Here is a 19,001-nt window from a genome sequence, read left to right on the forward strand (position 1 = left end):
CTGCAAATGCTTTTGAATTAAAACCTAACACTATTCAAATGATACAGCAATTTGTTCAGTTTGATGGTTTGCAGGATAAGGATCCCAATGCTCATTTAGCCAACTTCGTAGAACTATGCGATACATTTAAAATTAATGGTGTCTCTGATGATGCCATTCGTCTTTGGTTATTCCCTTTTTCATTAAGAAACAAAGCTAAACAATGGTTGAACTCATTACCACAAGGGTCAATTACTACATGGGAACAAATGATCGAAAAATTTTTACTAAATTATTTTTTACCGGCTAAAATGGCTAAATTACGTAATGATATCTCTTTTTTTGTGCAGATGCATTTAGAAACACTCTACGATGCATGGGAGAGATAGAAGGACCTTTTGAGAAGGTGCCCTCACCATGGGTTACTACTTTGGCTACAGGTTCAAACGTTCCATAATGGCCTGAATCCTTTGACTCAACAAATGGTTGATGCAGCTGCTGGCAGAACCATCAATAATAAAACACCTGAAGATGCCTATGAGTTTATAGAGGAGATGTCACTGAATAACTATCAGTGGCAAGTCATGAGGACAAAGCAAACGAAAATAGCCGGTGTTTATAAAGTTGATTAGGTCACCATGCTCTCTAATCAGGTCGAACTCTTAAATAAAAAGATTGATGGTTTTCTTAGTTCTTCGTAGGTTCACCCAGTAATGCAGTGGGAAGCAAGTAGAGGTGGAACAAGCCATTTGAAATACCAACCTTATGGCCACAACATGGAGAGCAATTAAACTACATAGGTAATAATCCTCGACCTCAAAACAATTCATATAGTAACACTTACAATGCAAGTTGGAGGAACCACCCCAATTTCTTGTGGAGCGGTCAAGGAAATCAAAGACCACAACCACCTCCATGCTACCAACAACCACCCTACCAACAGGAAAAGAAGCCGAACCTTGAAGAGATGCTCTCAAAGTTTATTTTGGTGTCAGAAACTCGTTTCCAGAACACCGAGACAACACTTAAAAATCAACAAGCGTCAATCCAAAGGCTTGAAACTCAGATAGGCCAGCTTTCCAAACTAATTTCCGAATGACCACAATGTAGATTCCAAGTAATACTAAACCTAACCCAAGGGAACAGCTAAACGCAATTAATATTCAAGATGAAGAAGAAGATGTTGAGCCTGAACCAGAACCGAGGCAAGAAATTGTGGTAAGCAAAGGTCAAGGTGAGGTAGATAACAATAAAAACAAAACGGTGAATGTTGAATATAAACCTCGAGTGCCATACCCCAACACGACAAGGAAAGATCGCTCAGATGAACAATTTGGTAAATTCCTTAAGCTCTTAAAAAATTACATATTAACTTACCGTTTATTGAAGCTCTATCGCAGATGCCAAACGCAATGAAATTCTTAAAAGAGCTTTTATCAAATAAGCGAAAGTTGGATGAGGCATCGCATGTGGAGCTAAATGCAGTGTGCTCAGCTATTCTGAAAAATAAGCTACCGAACAAACTAAAAGATCCAGGGAGTTTTACGGTTCCTTCCCTAATTGGTAGTTTAGATGTTAATAATGCATTAGCTAGTTTAGGGGCTAATATCAATGTCATGCCTTATAAAATGTTTAAGCAACTAGGTCTCAGGAAACCCAAACAGACAAGGATGAGCATTCAACTAGCAGATAAAACTATAAGATTTCCTAGGGGTATTATTGAATATGTGCTAGTAAAAATTGATAAATTTATATTTCCCGTTGACTTCATTGTTTTAGACATAGAGGAGGATAGCAACACTCCTTTAATTCTGGGAAGGCCCTTTCTAGCAACTGCTAAAACAATTATTGATGTTGGCACAGGTGAGCTCACGCTTCACGTAGGAGACAAAACACTCACCCTTCAAGCTCGCAATTCTGACAACACATCAGAAATTGAAGGTGATCATCTAAACCATTCTATTAAAACTGACCACATGATACAACCCACTTTGCAGGAGATAAGTCTGAAGGAAGTATATGAGCCACTCTCAATCATTAGTAAAGGATCTATTCATGAAGAACAAAGGCTGCAAATAGAGGAGCTAGATGAATGGCGAACATATAAACCGAGAACACACGATAAATCGAAACTATGCCAAGACGAGCTTGATACCTCTCCAAATCAACTTAAAGTTGGAGATAAAGTCTTATTAGATGCCGCAGATCCCCACATTGTCACTACCACACCGAATGAAGAAATCACTCTTACGGTACTTAGCATTTTTCCATTCGGTACGGTGGAGGTGAGTCATCCCAAGTTCGGCACTTTTAAGGTAAACAACACCCGTTTAAAACTTTATTTTAAGATTGATAGTAGGAATGAGGAGTATAAACTCCTCGAACCATCATGATCATTCAACAGAGAGGTAAATCGAGCTTAGACTATAAATAAGCACTTCTCGGAAGGTAACTCGAGCACTAACTATATTAACTTCTTTAAAAATTTAGTCTTCAACATCTAACTTACTAATGAAGCTCTCGAACATAGGTTTTCCACAGAGACACAGCCAAGCACACGACCGTGCTTATGCCGTGTGAAAACAGGCCAAGGATTTCCCCAAACACGGGTTACGATAAAATGCCACAGCCATGCGACATGGCCGTGGTCGAGCCTGCCAAAACAACACGGGCATGCGACACGCCCGTGTGGAAGACCCGTAGCACGTCCGTGTCTCACACCCGTGGTCGAACCTGTTAGATTGACACGAGCGTGGGGATTTCCCACACGGGCGTGGGAGAAGCGAACGAAGCTAGACACGGTCGTGCAACACGGCCGTGTGAACCCACACGCCTGAGGTACACAGGCGTGGGACAAATTTCAGACAAGCCCAAATAGGAAAAACGAGAAACACATGGGCAAAAATTGGGGAACACGAGCGTGTGCCATTGTCGTGTGGCCCAAAATCTATAAATACCCTGAACTATTCACTTTCTTCCCCATTCAAAAACCCTAACCCTAGCCGCTGCAACTCCACATGGCCTCCCTACCACGCCCGTGCACCGCTTCCCATTCCATTTTTGATGCTCAATCTCTCTCCCCTAGCATTTGTTTACTCATTTCACTTCTATTTTACTTATTTCTAATGCTTAGTATCAACATAATCTTCATATCTTTTGAACTATTCTTCATTTTGCTCATTATTCTATTATTTAATTTGCATTCTTAGGTTAGTCATGACATTACTATGCTTCTTCTCATGCTATTACCATGCCAATGTCTATCATTTAATTTGCATTCCTAGGTTAGTTATCATACATTCCGTGTTAAATTGAGATTAGGAAAACCTCATACCCATTACATTTCTATTCTCATTCTCATTGTTATTTTGGTTGAGTTTGCTTCATATTAGTAGTCTTGGCTAAAATAGTTAGTTCAAATTCATGACTTTTTACTTCTTCGAATTCGTTTACCTATTATTATTATTCTTTATATTACAGGCTTTTAATGTTGTCTTCACGAGGAAAGAAGGCCGCTGTCCCTGCTTCCAAGAAACGGAAGGAAGAGTCATCTTCTACGGCTCTAAGCGCGGAAATCCATCACCCCCTCCTACAGTTTCCTCGTTGGCCCCATGAAGAACTTTTCCAGATATTTCAGGCCCGGCCTTTAATTGTGGGCCGTTGTATCGACTGGGCCGCCGTAAACAAGTTCAGTTGGCTGATACGATTCGGGCCCTCTTAACCACTGACCCTTGGGAGCTGTTCTTTGGGATAATCGAACCAACATACCTCGAGCTCACATGGAACTATGCTCAATGTTCCATCTCCAGACCGTAATGACGAACTACAATGATCCCGGCACGGTGCAATTTCGCCTAGGCGGATTAGTCCGCCAGCTCAGCGTCCCAGAATTTGATACAGCATTGGGTTTATATACGGAGGAGTTCAAGGAAGAGAATGAGTTAGATGCTCTCACTCACCACATACATTTCTCTCCCTCGAAGTGCTGGCACACTTTGGCCCCTAGCGCAACCTCCTACAATCCTAGCCGCTCCAAGACATCAGTTCTCCCACCATCCCTGAGGTACCTACACGCCATTTTGGCTCACACGATTATAGGGAGGCGAGAGAGCACTGGCATCGTCAACACTCACGACACCTACTTTTTATGATGCATGTCGCACGGGTACGTCATCGACCTTGTCTATTTCATCGCTTTCGTGATTCAGCACTAGATGGAGTGGAATCAGAAGGGGGTCATTTCCATTGGCCCCTACGTGACTCGACTGACGCGACACTTCGGGCTCCTCAACACCGCGGCCCAAGAATCATCCCTCACCCTCATCGGCCAAATTTCTCCACAAGGCATCTCGAGCATGTTTAGCATGAGGATGATCGAGAGGCGCCGAGGAGCCTACCCTCCCTAGTATCATCTCACCTAATCTACCGAGGAGGAGGCCTACGAGGACATTCCTGATGATGTCCCCCCACAGCACGAGGACCCACCGACTCAGCCACTACCACCCTCTCGTCCAATTCATGCGGCGGCTTCATATGCTGACATATCTTAGCGCCTCACTCGATTCGAGCAGTAGTATTTTCAACGATTAGACAACATTGATGCTGCTCTACAGCAGATTTTTTAGCACATCCACATCTTATCGCCAGTCTCACCTCGCGAACCATCCAGCGATGAAGATGTTTAAAAACATTTATTTATTATTTTATGTTTTTAATTTTTATTAAAACTACTTTTTATTTTTATTAGATTTTAGAAATTTTATTTTTAATTATTAATTTTGGTTATTTCTTTTTGAGTAATTATTCCTCCTAATATCCCCTAAAAAGTTCCTAATTTTATCACAGTTATATAGAGCTCTTAAGTTCATCATCATATAGGAACTAAAACTCCACCGGGAAAGGTTCTCCATGACTGCCATGTCCTGCTCGCCCACGACCATAGCTACCACTAGAGATAATATCCTTTTGGCACAGGACTTATGGCCTAATGAACCTCTATGACCACCGGAGTATCCTCTTCCACTCTCGAACCGATTACTCTCCAGAACTCCAGTTCGAGGAATTCATTATACAAGAAGTTTCACTTCTCTCCCTATCTTATTTTTATACTCTAATATCTATCTTTGTACACTAAGGGCAATGTACATCTTAAGTGTGGGGGGTATTTATTTCATTATCAAAAAAATCCCTGAATGATTATCTTGTTCTCTTGAAAAAGCTTTCATATCATATTTAGGATAAATTTTAATTGATTTATGATTTTGATTGATATATCTTGAATTAAAGCATAGGCAATTATGCATTGATTGTTTAAACTTTAAGACATTAGAGAATCAAGCATGATGAGTTGAGTTTTAAGAATTTAAAATCTTAGGCTGTTTCCCCAAAGTTTAGGTATTACTTTGAGTTGGAATTCACAAGTTGTTAAACATCAAAAAGCCATAATTTTTGTGAGATTTTTGAGCCTTTTGAGCATCTATTAATTCTTTTCATGCTCACTTTTATTATTGCTTTGAGTGCGTCAGTATTGAACTGTTATTCTAGAACTTGTTTGATTATGCATGTCGAGACTACACCATTTGATTTGATATGTCAAAATGATTAAGGCACTTAGGATTAACCAACTCATGCCATGAAAAGCCTACCTCCACGATTAACCCCTAGTAAACCCCCTTGAGCCTAACAAGCCATTTCTTGTATTACCCTAAATATTAACCTTTAAACCATTATTGTTGAAATCCCCTAAATTAATTTAAGCCCCATTTTTGTCGAGATTTAAGTTGAAATAGTTGCTTAGCTATGTTTTATTCTACTCTGTAATTTAATGTGTTTTTAAAAAAAATATGTATACATATAAGTAGTGATCTTCTGTTTGTAAGCTTCAGAAGTAAAATTTCTTAGTCTGAGAAGAAGCTCTGTTGTACGCAAGTGATGATTAACTCTTTTTCTAGTTAGGTAATTTTTTAATTCAATCTCGATTCTAACCCTTTCTTTCAGATTGTGACCACACCCCCTAACCAAACCTCATTACAACCCTCTAAAGACCTTTTTGATTGATGTATCATCTTAAATTATAGTGGTGGAGATTTGATTTTCATGCAAGCCTATGGTAATGACTTTTCATTATTGACTATTGAGTACTTCATTTATTGTCCTTAAACACCTCGAGTGATTTGAGTGAATCTGTAGTGAGGATGTGAAACTCTGTGATATTCTGAATCAAAGGTAATTACTTAAATAAGGAGAGACACCTATGTTTGCATGATTAAATACTCAACTTGGAATGTTTGAAACTTGTATGTTTTTTTAGTTGAATTCTCAATGTATGATTACCTATGGATTATTAGTAGATATTATCGATAGAAATTATAAGTTAGAAGAATTTATTTTGATTATGAGTTGAGAATTTTGCTTGAGGACAAGCAAATGCTTAAGTGTGGGGGTATTTGATAAACCGTAATTTATACATATTTTTACCCCATGTTTAATGCATTTTATGGATGATTTTTCATAAGAATTGGTGAATTCAATGCTCCTAATGCTTTAATCTCATGTTTTACACTTAGGAGAGCATAGGAGAGCGAAAGGAACAAGAAACGGGCCAAAAACGGAGAAATTCAGCCAAAGTACGAAATCAACACGGCCTGGACCTCTTCACACGGGCAGACCACACGACCGTGTCAATTTGGCAGGCTCGAACACAGCCTGAAGTAATCGTACATGGGCGTGTTACACGGGCGTGTCCCTGCTGAGCCCAACTTGAGTCTAATTCAGAAAAGGCTAATTTTGAGGGATTTTAAGCATTCCAAAGCCTACAAATACACGCTAGAGAAGGAAGAAAAGGAGGACAAAGTAGGGGGTAAAGAATTACTCCAAGAAAGCCGATTGATTCATCTCAGAAGCCGGATTCATCATCAAGACTGAAGATCTCTCCTCAATTCCCTTTCAGGAGTTTGGGTTTTCTTTATGTTTTGTATTCTTTATTATTCTGAAATGTTTTCTTATTTAGTTATGAACTAAATACCCTAAATACCTAAGGGGAATGAAACCTAAGATGAATCTTGTTATTATTTTCTGAATTGTATGATAAATATTTGACTTGTTCTTAATTATGTGTTCTTAATTCTTGTTCTGATATCCCAGGATACCGATTCAAGATAAGCTCTTATTCAGAGGAGGAATAGACCCTGTCTAAAAGTACATTTGTCATAATTAAGCGGAGTTGATTGCGCACCTAGACATAGGGTGACAAGATTTTGTCGGATTAGGGTGAAACCTAATAAGGGGATCCATAGATCGAGTTAATGCAACCCTAGAGTATTAATTACAGAAAAGTCTCGGTTATTCAATCTAAGGATTAGACGTTATTAGTCTTGAATAGGGATAATAACATAACTTAGGGATCTCTACAGAACAAGTTAAATGAATAAATCGTCCGATTCAAAGCCAGAATAACAAGTACAGTCTAGGTGGATTTTGCTTAGGTATTGTCTTCATTCAATCGATTTTTCCAAAAGCAATTCCCCAATTCCATTCTCTGTGCGTTCTTAGTTTAGATAATTAGTTAGGTAAAACAAAAACCTCTTTATTCTTAGGCTAGATAATAAAAAGACAGTTATTACTAGTACTTTTAGTTCCTTTGGGTTCGACAATTCGGTCTTGCTAAAACTATACTACTGTTCGATAGGGACACTTGCCTACATCGCGATAATAGTTAGTTCAAGAATGAGTAATTATAAATATTTAAAACCTATCACGAAACCTCGTGATCACTCATATGGCTAATAAGTGTAACTTACCATTCACTCACAATATAAGTAATTTAAAAATAATATACTACAACTCAACTTAATCACAAGGCTAACATCTATTCATCCACATAGTAAATCATGAAACTCACAAATTTCATGGATTCAATGCTCATATGGTTTATGTACATACTTGTACTGATACGTATCAATCTCTTACCCTTTCATATTATTAATATACCCACTGAACCATTTGGAATAATATTAGATACTCGGGAATCTCGTACCCTAAGTGCTAATACATGGTCAAAACCATCTCAATCTCATATCTCATATGTAAATGCTCATCTCGAGCTATCACCGGCTCTGCTCACATAAGCTGACGGTCAAGACGTAACTACATGGTGCTGCTCACACAAGCTGATGAGTAATCGCAACACATGTCAAAAAACTCAAGCACCGGTAGAACGTATGCACCAGCACCCACAACACAATAACCCCTAATGGCATGTCATTTGTATTCTATCCATTCCTAAGGTTCAACCGGGATTTCACACGTCGTCAAATCTTTGTCAAATATTTATGTGAAGTTGTATTCATCAGTAATGTAATAATAAAGCATTTAATACACAATTACCTTAATGCTTATTAACATACAAACTTACTTCGAATTTACACGGAGAGAATCAAGCTATAAATTCACTATTTTGTTTTTCCCCCGATCTAAATTCGAACGTTGCTTTTCTTGATATATATATTCAAATTTAACTCATTCAAAATACATTCTATTCAATTTAGTCCAAAATTCATATTATGATACATTCTATTCAATTTAGTCCAAAATTCATATTATGGCAATTTTACACTTTTACCCCTTATATTTTAACATTTAGTCGCTAGCTTATAAAAATGCAAATCCATGCAAATCCATTTCAAACCATATTAGCCGAATTCTATTAAGACTTATGGCAGCCCAAAATTTTCATTATTTCACACATTTCACCATGAATTTTACACATTTTACAAATAAATACCTAATTTGCAATTTCAACCAAAATCACTTAACAAATGTTGTTTATCTAACAACAACCATTCATTTTCTATCACCAAACATCAAAACACATACACATTCATCAATGGTAAAACCCTAGGCTTTTAACAGTTTTGCAAATTAGTCCTTGGGCTAGCTAGATTAAGCTACAACAATTCCGAAAACATAGAAGTCATTAAAAATGGGACAAAAATCACTTACCAATTAAGCCTCAAAGTAACCGAACCCTAGTTGAACAAAAATGGCTTTCCTCCCTTGGATATTCGGTTGAAGATGATGATAAAAAAAAAGAAAAGATGATACTTAGTTTTGTTTTAATTATTTAATCTTTATTAACTAGTTTACTTTTTATAACCTTTTAAAATATTACAAATTTCAAATAAACCAATCTCATAAATTTCCATTAACACACTAATCGTCTAATTACCACTTAATGACCTCCACTTTAAAGTTCTATAGCTATTAGACTCCTTTAGCTAATAGAAATCAACTTTTACACTTTACGCAATTTAGTCCTTTTTATCAAATTGAGCATGCAAACGATAAAATTTCTTAGCGAAATTTTTATACGACACTAGTAACATGCTTTTGACATTAAAATAATAATAAAATAAATATTTTGACATCGAATTTGTGGTCTCGAAACCATTATACAAATTTCACTGAAAACAGATTGTTACATTGCTCTTTTCTAAAAGTTTATCATTTAGCTCTTGTAGCTCATCTCCATATAACTAGAGCATAATAAAATAAAATAAAAAATCTTTATTTAAAATCCAATAAAAAAAGAGAAAAAAATCATTATTTTTTCAAAAAATCATTATTTTTTCAACCTTAGGGAACCCATTTACCTTGAGCGTATCAGCATTTATGTCATGGGACAAGCTTAATGGCTCAAACTCTGACTCCGAATTTTGATAAATTTTCTTCAACATCTTCATTTCTAAAAATTATTTTTAATTTTTAAAAAATAACTTTATAATTCATAATTTTAAAACATTGCTAAATAAGAATTGGAACGTATCTTTATTGTATAGGCCCTCCTGGTGAAAAAAAAAATTACCTATTGATTTTTTTTAAAAAAAAGGAGAAAATACAATATTTTGTTAATATTATTTACCTTTTTTGCATTCCTCAAATAACAAATTTGAATGTCTCTATAAGAGTATTACTTAACCCATTGATTTGACTATTTTAAAAAAATAGAAAAGAAAATTAAAAATAAAGCTAAAATAAGGAAGATGAAACTAAAATTTTAATTGTAAAATAAAATAATATTATTAATACAGATAATGATGATCAACAAAAAGGATTGGTCTACCATAGGGGGAAGAAAATAGAAGGGCAACATCAACATCACACAATATAGAAAGTTCTTTTGCTTTCTTAAGAATTTCTATTTTACGCTTTGAATATTTTGCTTGTTGCTTGTCCTGCTTTAATGTCTTCCAATCTTTGGATTTTTTTTTTCTTCCCATATCTGTTTTCTTTGTACTTTTTAAGTTCTTTTTTCTAGTTTTCAAAGGAAAAATCAATGGTGTTTATATATGTAAATAAGAGTTATAATTATTTATGATGTCATTATTAAGAGAATCTAAGCTTATTTAAACCAATTAAAGGCCATATGATTTTTCAGATTTGTTAAAGCATTTTTGTTCAATTCAATAACCCCATATTTTGCCAAAAAAATTCAATTTCTTTTCTTCTTCTTTGATGTGTTTTACTTTCCATTTAGAGAATAGGAAAATTGAAAATAAAGTACGTGCAATGATGGAACCTCATTGGGTGATATTTTTCTCCTCCAACTCCCATTTCCATCCCATATTTATTTTAGTTTTATATACCTTAATATTTAATTTGATATTAGATCTTAAATATTTAATTTGATATTAGATCAGATTATATGATTGAATAAATATTTGAAAAATATATTTTGTAACAAAATTTAAATAATTGAAAATAAATTCAAGTACTAAATTAAATATAAAAATTAAACTCAAATACAAAATAAGAATAAAAAACTTGTACCAAATTTAACATTGTATGAAATACCATATTAACCTATTTATTATATATATTTATATTTGAACTCGATCTGCTTCAAATCTAATACAGCATTCAACTTCATAATTGATTTCATAATTATTTTTCTGCACTCCTAAAATTTTACAAAATATTTTATCTTAAACTCTTCAATCCCAATTTAAAATTAGATGAATTATAGATTTAATCACATTATATTATTTGCATTGCTTTTAATCGCTAAACTTCAATATATTATGATATGATTAATAATGTTATCAATTTGTTACATTTTAGAATCTAAGATGTCAACGCTGTAATAATAAACTAAGGTGATACGTTATATCACCATTTCAAGAAACAAACTTGTATGCAAAATAATGTTAAAACTGTCCGGCATGAGGAATATAACAGCTGAGAAAAATTTAACACAACAATACCAGAAAATTTTAAGTTATCTGTATGTCTCGTAGAAGTCGGGCAGCCATCGAGCCGTATCTTCTTGCATACCATTCACTAAGCTTCCCATCAGGGAGTCTTGTCACCAGGAGATCATCAACCGAAGAACTAATTTCAGTCTTGTTAACTTGGTCGTCAATTCCCCAATCCGTTTTCTCCTGCTTCTCTGTGCAAACTGCACTGTCTGCCGTAACAGGTGGGGGCTTTAGTCCCATAATGAAGAGTTGAATACTCGGATGTTGGTACTTACTGTCCATCTCCATGAAATAAGTAAGAGTTCCGAAACAAAGTAAGTTAGAAGAATATCTTATCCGAGGCTCAAACCTGTCGATAGAATCAAGAATAGAAGAGTTTTGACATGTTTCGCTAGAAAATAAAAGGGGGGGGGGAGGCGTCCTTGAATTGGTCATCAGAATATCAATACACATTTATTAACCAAAAATGATCGTACCGGCTGTTCACAGCAGTGGTCTCTGAGTTGACATCAAGAACGACAGAAAATAAATCTTGAGCGTTTCATTTCACATTCAAAAAGTGGATAAATTGTGTACCTTGGCTTTTGAGACAATCTTCACTTCAAAGAAATTTTTCCAGGTCAGAAGCATCTGCTCGTGGACACTAGTAGAACGGATCTCATGACCCAACTAAACAGAACGATTAAAGCAACAATGAGTTCCATCGCTGAATAAATCAATTTCAAACGGAAAATCAGAAAAGGTATCATACCATAATTGTGGTTTTGGGGCCTGATAATGTGATTATTGTCTGCAATAAAGGTCCCACGAGATGCTCCGCGTAAACCTTAAAAGGCAAAATCAGTACACCACATTTGCAACTATTCCACAAAAAGCGTTACGTTACTACAAGAATATATGCATCTGGAGAACTTACAACATCTGTACCAATAACATAGTCAAATGGTGGACCAACAGCTTTTATATGATCTTCATTTCCCCAGTCCAACTCCGCCACCTTAATTGATCCAAATGAATCTAAAATAATCATGCTACCAATGTGAGATAAAGAGTACAACCTGTCATTAATTTCTACAATAGCATTGCTAGGTAATTGTCAAATAATTCCGCTATTACTTAAGCGAAATTGTTGTGTCAAGATTTGTTATGGCACATTGGTGGGCAAAAGAAAAAATATATATGAAAAATGAATCGTGTAAACTAAATTAGAAGTGCTGAAAAAAGGGAACCTGAACAAGAATTCATCTGCAATATCCTTGAAGTATTGCGTTCTACATTTCTCCTCAACAATGGCACAACCTCGATTTGGTCTGTAGAAACTACATCACATCCCAGCAATGCCATTCCTGGAAATCACATGGAGTCAGATTCAGCACGGTCTGAACAAATAATGCAGAATCATAAAAGACCTCCCCTATAAATATAACCTGACCATGAGTGTTAAATGTACAGAATTAAAAACTCACCAAACCCCGCTACTCCACAACCCGCTCCAAGTTCAATAACGCGCTTTCCTTTAAGTTTAGACGGGCAAAACCTTCCCTTTCTGCAATTCTTTTCCTAAACAATGAAAGAATTTTGCACCGTGAATTTCAATACAGAAGAATAGTTGGAAAAATTTTAAAAATACCTTTTGTGGTGTAAAACCGGGAGACTTTCGGGTCAAACAAGCAAAACCATATAAACTGGGTACAAATTTTCACAATTGGTACTAGATCTATATCGCCAACATGAAATGTGAAAGCTAAGTGCTGTACCATCGGAAATATAGGTATTTAACTATCAACATCAACTTAAACTCAATTCAAAAAAAAGGTCTCAGCATCAACAACTTGAATATCACTAATATAGTTAAAGAGCCACAATAAAGATTAAAATGAATACCAGAAATTTGGCAAACACCATTGATGTGTCCCAAACTGTTGTTCCTAAATGTTTGGAATTAGGATCCTGCCACAATTGTCGGAGACAATATGATAACTACAACTAAAAACCTCAAAAAAGAAAAAAAGAAGTACTGCACAAGAGAAAAGAAGAAAAATTACCTGAGAGAAGTGTAGTTGATGACCCAATACTTCAAAAGTAATTACGGATGTACTTGGAGAATTCAACCTAAGACAAAACATTAACTCTATATTTAAAAATTAAAAAAAAAAACCCAAAATTTCTTTTTATTACAACAGATTGCAGAAAACTAATGACGAATGGTATTTTTACCTTTCAGCCTCCATTTGATTGACGATAAGCAGAATTCCAAGACTCGAACTTTTAACTCAAGACAATCTAAAACTTCCAAATGCTTGTTATTAACTATATTAGTTCTTGAATCCTCGATTACCGTATGAATCAAAGTTCCTTTCTCTCTGGGTGCGTGAGATTTTGAGTTTCAGACTGCTATGCAATGAAAATCGTAAGCCTTTCCCCTTTTACTCCATGGTTATGGATGGGGCTGGCTGGCTTCGTTTTAGCCAATCCCAGGCTAAATCAGCCCACTTATTCAACTAAGAAACAATTTGGGTTCCTTATGGCCCATGGAATTTGTGATCTACCAGCCCATAGCTTTACTTTGTCACTAAAACAAAAGTAATTGCAGCATATGTTCACAAATTATAATCTTGATTTTAAAATGATTTTTGAACTTTAAAAAATTTTAATTTATTTTTAAAGCATTCGTATCTTATCAATTAGAAATTTTCATCTCTCTAGCAGAAACATTGAATGCTGCATTTGAATATGATATAAAACATATTCAAAATGTTTGAATCAAAATATTGAATGCTACATTGAGCACGATATATAACATATTCAAAATGCATGAATCAAATTTTAAATGCATGAATCAAATTTTAAATGCATGCACTTATGGCATAATTCAAAATTTAAAGATAATTTTAGGATAAAAAAAATATGAAGTTTACATTTCGTATCACAACTCGAGCTTCTTATGATTTGAGCTTAGTTATACCTCAATGTTATAAACTAATAGAATTTATTTTTCTTTTGCCCATTCTATTTCTATACGCAAAACATAGCAATAGATAAGATAGGTATCTACCATTGCTAAACAAAACATTCAATTACGACAAATATTATCATATAATTTGAGTCGCATGCATTTAAGTATCATGCTAATCACATAGTGTATTACTATTGATACTGGTAACAACAAGGAGGAGAAGGTGGAGGAGGTAGGTCCAGTTCACTCGTACAAAGGAGAAAGTCGGTAATGGAAAGGTAGAAAGAATAAAGATAGGAGGGTAAAACTAACTTCAGGACAAGAGGAATAAGAATAAGATCATTTTTCTCTCATATGCTTATGTAACACCCCTCGCTCCACCCGATCGCTGGGTCCAATCTACGAAATGTTGTAATTTTTGCCAAAGCAACTACAGTCAAATAACATGTAATGTAAACATAAATCATACAAACACAACCAATATAGATCATAAGTCATCATATACAACCTTTCTTGGGTCTATACGAGCCCATGTATGCTTTAGAATTAACCCGAAATCAAATTAGGATTAATTTGCAACATTTTCAAAATTTCAAAACGATGTCACAATGTGAGGAGTTTCTTATTACACTGTGGCCCAAAACTCAAATCTTGTCATGACAACCATCGCTTGACTCATGACGTGAACTCTGTTTTTGGCACAAAATAAACCTTTTGGCACCTACTTCAACCAACCAAATCATTTTTCACATTTGGTGCACTTTGCACAACATTCCACATTCATAAAACATGCCATAATACATACCAAAGAACCCACACATGATTTCAATTCAATTAATCCGACATGCATTCATTTGAACAACAAAACATAATAAATTTGCTTAATCAATTCAATATAATCATCAATGAATTTTACCATTTCTTACCATCACATTTGCTACTGCATTTCATACTCTTCTTATAATTTTAAATGTCAAAGGCAAAGTCACACAAGTTACCAAAACATATATTCTCACATTTGAGCATTAACACTTTATGTTTCAAACATTAACCAAGTCCAAAGCAATTATTCATCCAAAGTAAACTCATATAAATATAACACCTATGTACATGCCACATAACTAAACTTTAAAACGTTTAAAAGATTACCAAATTAATAATGGGATAGTGTGAGCTTCTCGACAACTCACTTTACACATTCCGCAAGTTAGCAATCTATAAAGAAAGGGAAAACAATGAGGTAAGCATATCAAAGGCTTAGTAAGTTCATAAGCATTAAACTATAACTTATTTCAATAACAATTTAATACGATAAGCTACTGGCTTGACAAGTTTGCCTAAACATGGAAACAATAATTCAACACGGTAAGTTGAACATATATTGTATCATATAGTGATTCAAACATGCAATATTCCAATCCACTTATAATCAAGATTTCACTGTCATTCATGTAATCAAACAACATTTCATTAATTTAATATCAAATTCATACCATTTCACCTATTTATCAATAATACATCTAATTTCAATATAATGGAAATCACTATGTTGTTTTATTGTTTGAATTCTGAATCAAATTTATAGATTTGCCACATTTCCATATCGACCCTCTGAGATTGTATATTCGGTTTGTAAGATCTTTCACATGCTATTGATATTCATATATCGTAAATTAGATTTGTATTACCAAGTCACATTATCAATTCAATTATATATCATTTATCAAATATCACATTTTATACCCTTATTAACCTGACTCGGACTCGAATCGATACATGGATTTAACTAACACACCAATTTAGCACCCAGTGCCTCATTAGATAATGCCGAAGTAAATAGTTTGTGCCTGCCCCACGCTCATCGATATAACCAAAATAAAAGTTGTGCCCAGCACCCATCTAAACGTAATCAAAATAACCCATACACAATCTATCCTATGGCATGACAACTATATCTGACTCTACCCAAACAGTTAATAGGGTAATCAATAATCCAATTTTTATAGGTTCAACTCTCATTTTATTGATTTCAATATCACCAATTTATTAATCAACTTATCATGTCATACATATATAGTATAATTTATCTCAATTTCAAGCCAATTTCACCAATTTATATTATTTTCAATTTTACTCAGTTTAGTCCTCTTTCTCGATAATCATTCAACTATCAATTCATTAAATAACTCAATTTAGACAATTTATCATTTCCTTACAATTTAGTCCACATTTCACCTTTTGTACCAAATTACAAATAATTTAAATTACTATCTAGTATACAAAAATTCATAATTCAAGTATATAATAATTTAAACACAATCATACCATATGAACTTACATAGTCAAAACAAAAAATAACCAAATCTTCAAGGGCTAAATAATTATTTTGCCTTTTTCCCGATTATCCCTAGTTTTGTTCAATTCTCGATCTATACAATAATTCAATTCAAATTATCAATTACAGCCCTCTTATTCCATCAAATTATAAACATATATCAGCTCAATTTCATTATTTGAATGCCCCTACAATTTTGTATTCTATTCAATTTAGTCTCTAAAGTAACATTCAAATTTGAGCTTCGATTTTGAAATTGATCCCAATTACATTCTTCTGTAACCCTCTACAATCCATAATTATAGAAACTTTATACCAATTTTGAATTATTTACCTTTTAGTCCCTATGTTCAAAACTAACAAATTTCACTTTACAAATTAGTCTTTTTTCATATCTAAGATTAAAATTTAACAATTTAACACCAATTTTATCAAAAACTCATCAATGGTAACTTTAGAAACTTTAACAGTTTTACAAATTGATACATGGTCTAGCTAAATCAAGCTCCCACAACCTCAAAAATATAAAAATTACAAGAAAATTACTAAATTGAACTTACCGATTCAGAGCCAACAGTTTGAGCTTCAAAACATCATTTTCTTTTTTGGTTTCATAGAGAAGATGAAGATGACCATAAAATGTTTGTTTTCTTTCTTAAGTTTTTTCTTATATACTAATATTAATATATTAATTAATTCTAATTAATTTAATTAGAGATAATTAAGAAATTCTTAATAATAATTAACCAATTTGGTGGGTTCCAACTAATGTCAACTACCGTTTGGTCATATTATTTTGGTCCAATTACTTAATAGGTCCTTCAGTTAATTAAAAATTCATAGAGATTAACCTTTACAATTTTTACAATTTAGTCCTTAAACCTTAATTAACTATCCATTTGTCACAATTAAGGGACCAAACTTTAATATAGTTTTATTCTAACCTAGTAAGTATTAATATTTACAAGCTCAAAAATTGGAAATGGGGTTCCGAACCCATATTTTTCGGTACCACTAACTTTTAAGTCGTTATAGCTTAGGCCTACATAGGGGTTATCCATTGTCTCATAGCACACATGGTGAGTTGTATGGTTGTCCGGACAAGTTAGTGGTCATGTTCCAAATGTGAACTATTGTTGCAAGTCAATTGTCATTATGGTACATGTTGTGTGTGTCCCACCTATGTCATAGATTGTGTTGCTCCATCACTGTCGTACTTAGTGCACTAGGTGACAAGTAGGCCTATGCATTGTTTGGCTACAGGTCCTAAGTAAGCAGGCCAAGGAGTGAGTTGTCTTGGAGGGGTTCAAGTCGAAGTGCTTGCTGGTTTGCCATGTGCCCCGTTGTAATGGGTATAGCAATTGCCTCTCCTCGATCAAGGGGTAGGTTATAAAGTGACTTACCTCAAGACCCTCATGAAGGTTGAAGGATATGTTAAAGGTGAGGTCGATCTTATACTTATGAGGGCTTGCAGAGGGGTTCCTAAAGAGTTTGGTGCTCTAATGATTTGTGAGGTGTTGTGTGGTGCCCTAAACCCGCCCAGGACGATCCGACCCTAGTCCAAAATGTCACATTAATCACTTACATGACCACACTGCAAACCACCATTCACACCACAACATTTTCATGCATAATTAGCAACAAAACAGTTCAGGATGATTGTAACACCCCATACCCCTAACCCACACTGGAGTGAAATACGAGGCATTACCTAACTCGATCTCATGCACACAAACGTTCCTCAAGTCACCAAAACTTGGTCCCATTTTAAAAATTTCTCAATTTCTACTTTAAACTTCTTATTATGGGCCTACGAGCCCCAAATCAACCATTAAAAACTATTCAGGATCAGCTCGGGTCCTTAAACCTTCTATGGAAAATTTAACTTTGAAATAGGGCACAAGCCTGTGTGGCCATTTCAACATGGTCGAGTTGATGCCCCGTGTGGCTGACACGGCCTAAGAAATACAGGGACACACCTGTGTCCTCCACCTGTATGGAATTAATTCTAAATGCACACCAACAGGGGTTTTCACACAGCCTCGCACACGCCAGTGTTCCTGGCCCATGTCCTTCACACAGCCATGACACGCCCATGTGCAAAAACATGGACATTCTGTTTCTAACTCAGCATCCCCAAAATGTCACATGGCCAAGGCATGCGCTCGTGTGCTAGGCCGTGTCCATCACACGGCTGAGACATACGATCGTGTCTCTGCCTGTGTGTTTACTATCATGCATACTGACTTGAAATTTTTACGTACAGGGGACACACGGTCGAACCACACGCCCAAAGGGCAGACTGTGTGTCACACACGGCCTAGACACACACCTATGTGTATTCCCGTGTGGACAATATAAGGCTATTTATCAAGCTTCTTTGCCACCCTTACTTACACAACCTACACAAAAGCATCCGAAACCATTATAAGACTATCTCATGCAACCAAATCAGCCACAATAGACAACATTCCAT

The 19,001-nt window shown here is 35.1% G+C and overlaps 1 protein-coding gene and 1 non-coding gene across 2 annotated transcripts; both read right to left on the minus strand.

Annotated features, from left to right (window-relative positions):
• Window positions 1-296: 296 nt before the first annotated feature.
• LOC128294847 (small nucleolar RNA R71) lies at window positions 297-403 on the minus strand. Its single transcript, XR_008285154.1, has one exon. It is a non-coding gene; the product is annotated as a small nucleolar RNA R71 (small nucleolar RNA).
• Window positions 404-11,031: 10,628 nt separating this feature from the next.
• LOC108484499 (uncharacterized) lies at window positions 11,032-13,726 on the minus strand. Its single transcript, XM_017788308.2, has 9 exons — window positions 13,452-13,726; window positions 13,280-13,346; window positions 13,119-13,184; window positions 12,701-12,794; window positions 12,464-12,580; window positions 12,151-12,251; window positions 11,986-12,060; window positions 11,811-11,903; window positions 11,032-11,516 (listed from the first exon to the last, which is right to left on the minus strand). The coding sequence occupies exons 1-9, from the start codon at window positions 13,463-13,465 to the stop codon at window positions 11,250-11,252; spliced, it is 894 nt and encodes a 297-aa protein (XP_017643797.1). The 5' UTR covers window positions 13,466-13,726; the 3' UTR covers window positions 11,032-11,249.
• Between the last annotated feature and the right edge of the window lie 5,275 nt (window positions 13,727-19,001).

This window comes from Gossypium arboreum, chromosome 6 (genome assembly GCF_025698485.1).
Source record: "Gossypium arboreum isolate Shixiya-1 chromosome 6, ASM2569848v2, whole genome shotgun sequence".
NCBI classification, from domain to species: Eukaryota; Viridiplantae; Streptophyta; class Magnoliopsida; order Malvales; family Malvaceae; genus Gossypium; species Gossypium arboreum.

Coding starts and splice junctions, on each gene's coding strand:
- LOC108484499 (XM_017788308.2), bottom strand. Junction 12,581..12,700: donor TTGTGGAGTAGCGGGGTTTG/GTGAGTTTTTAA, acceptor TGTGATTTCCAG/GAATGGCATTGCTGGGATGT. Junction 11,517..11,810: donor AGATTGTCTCAAAAGCCAAG/GTACACAATTTA, acceptor TATTTCATGGAG/ATGGACAGTAAGTACCAACA.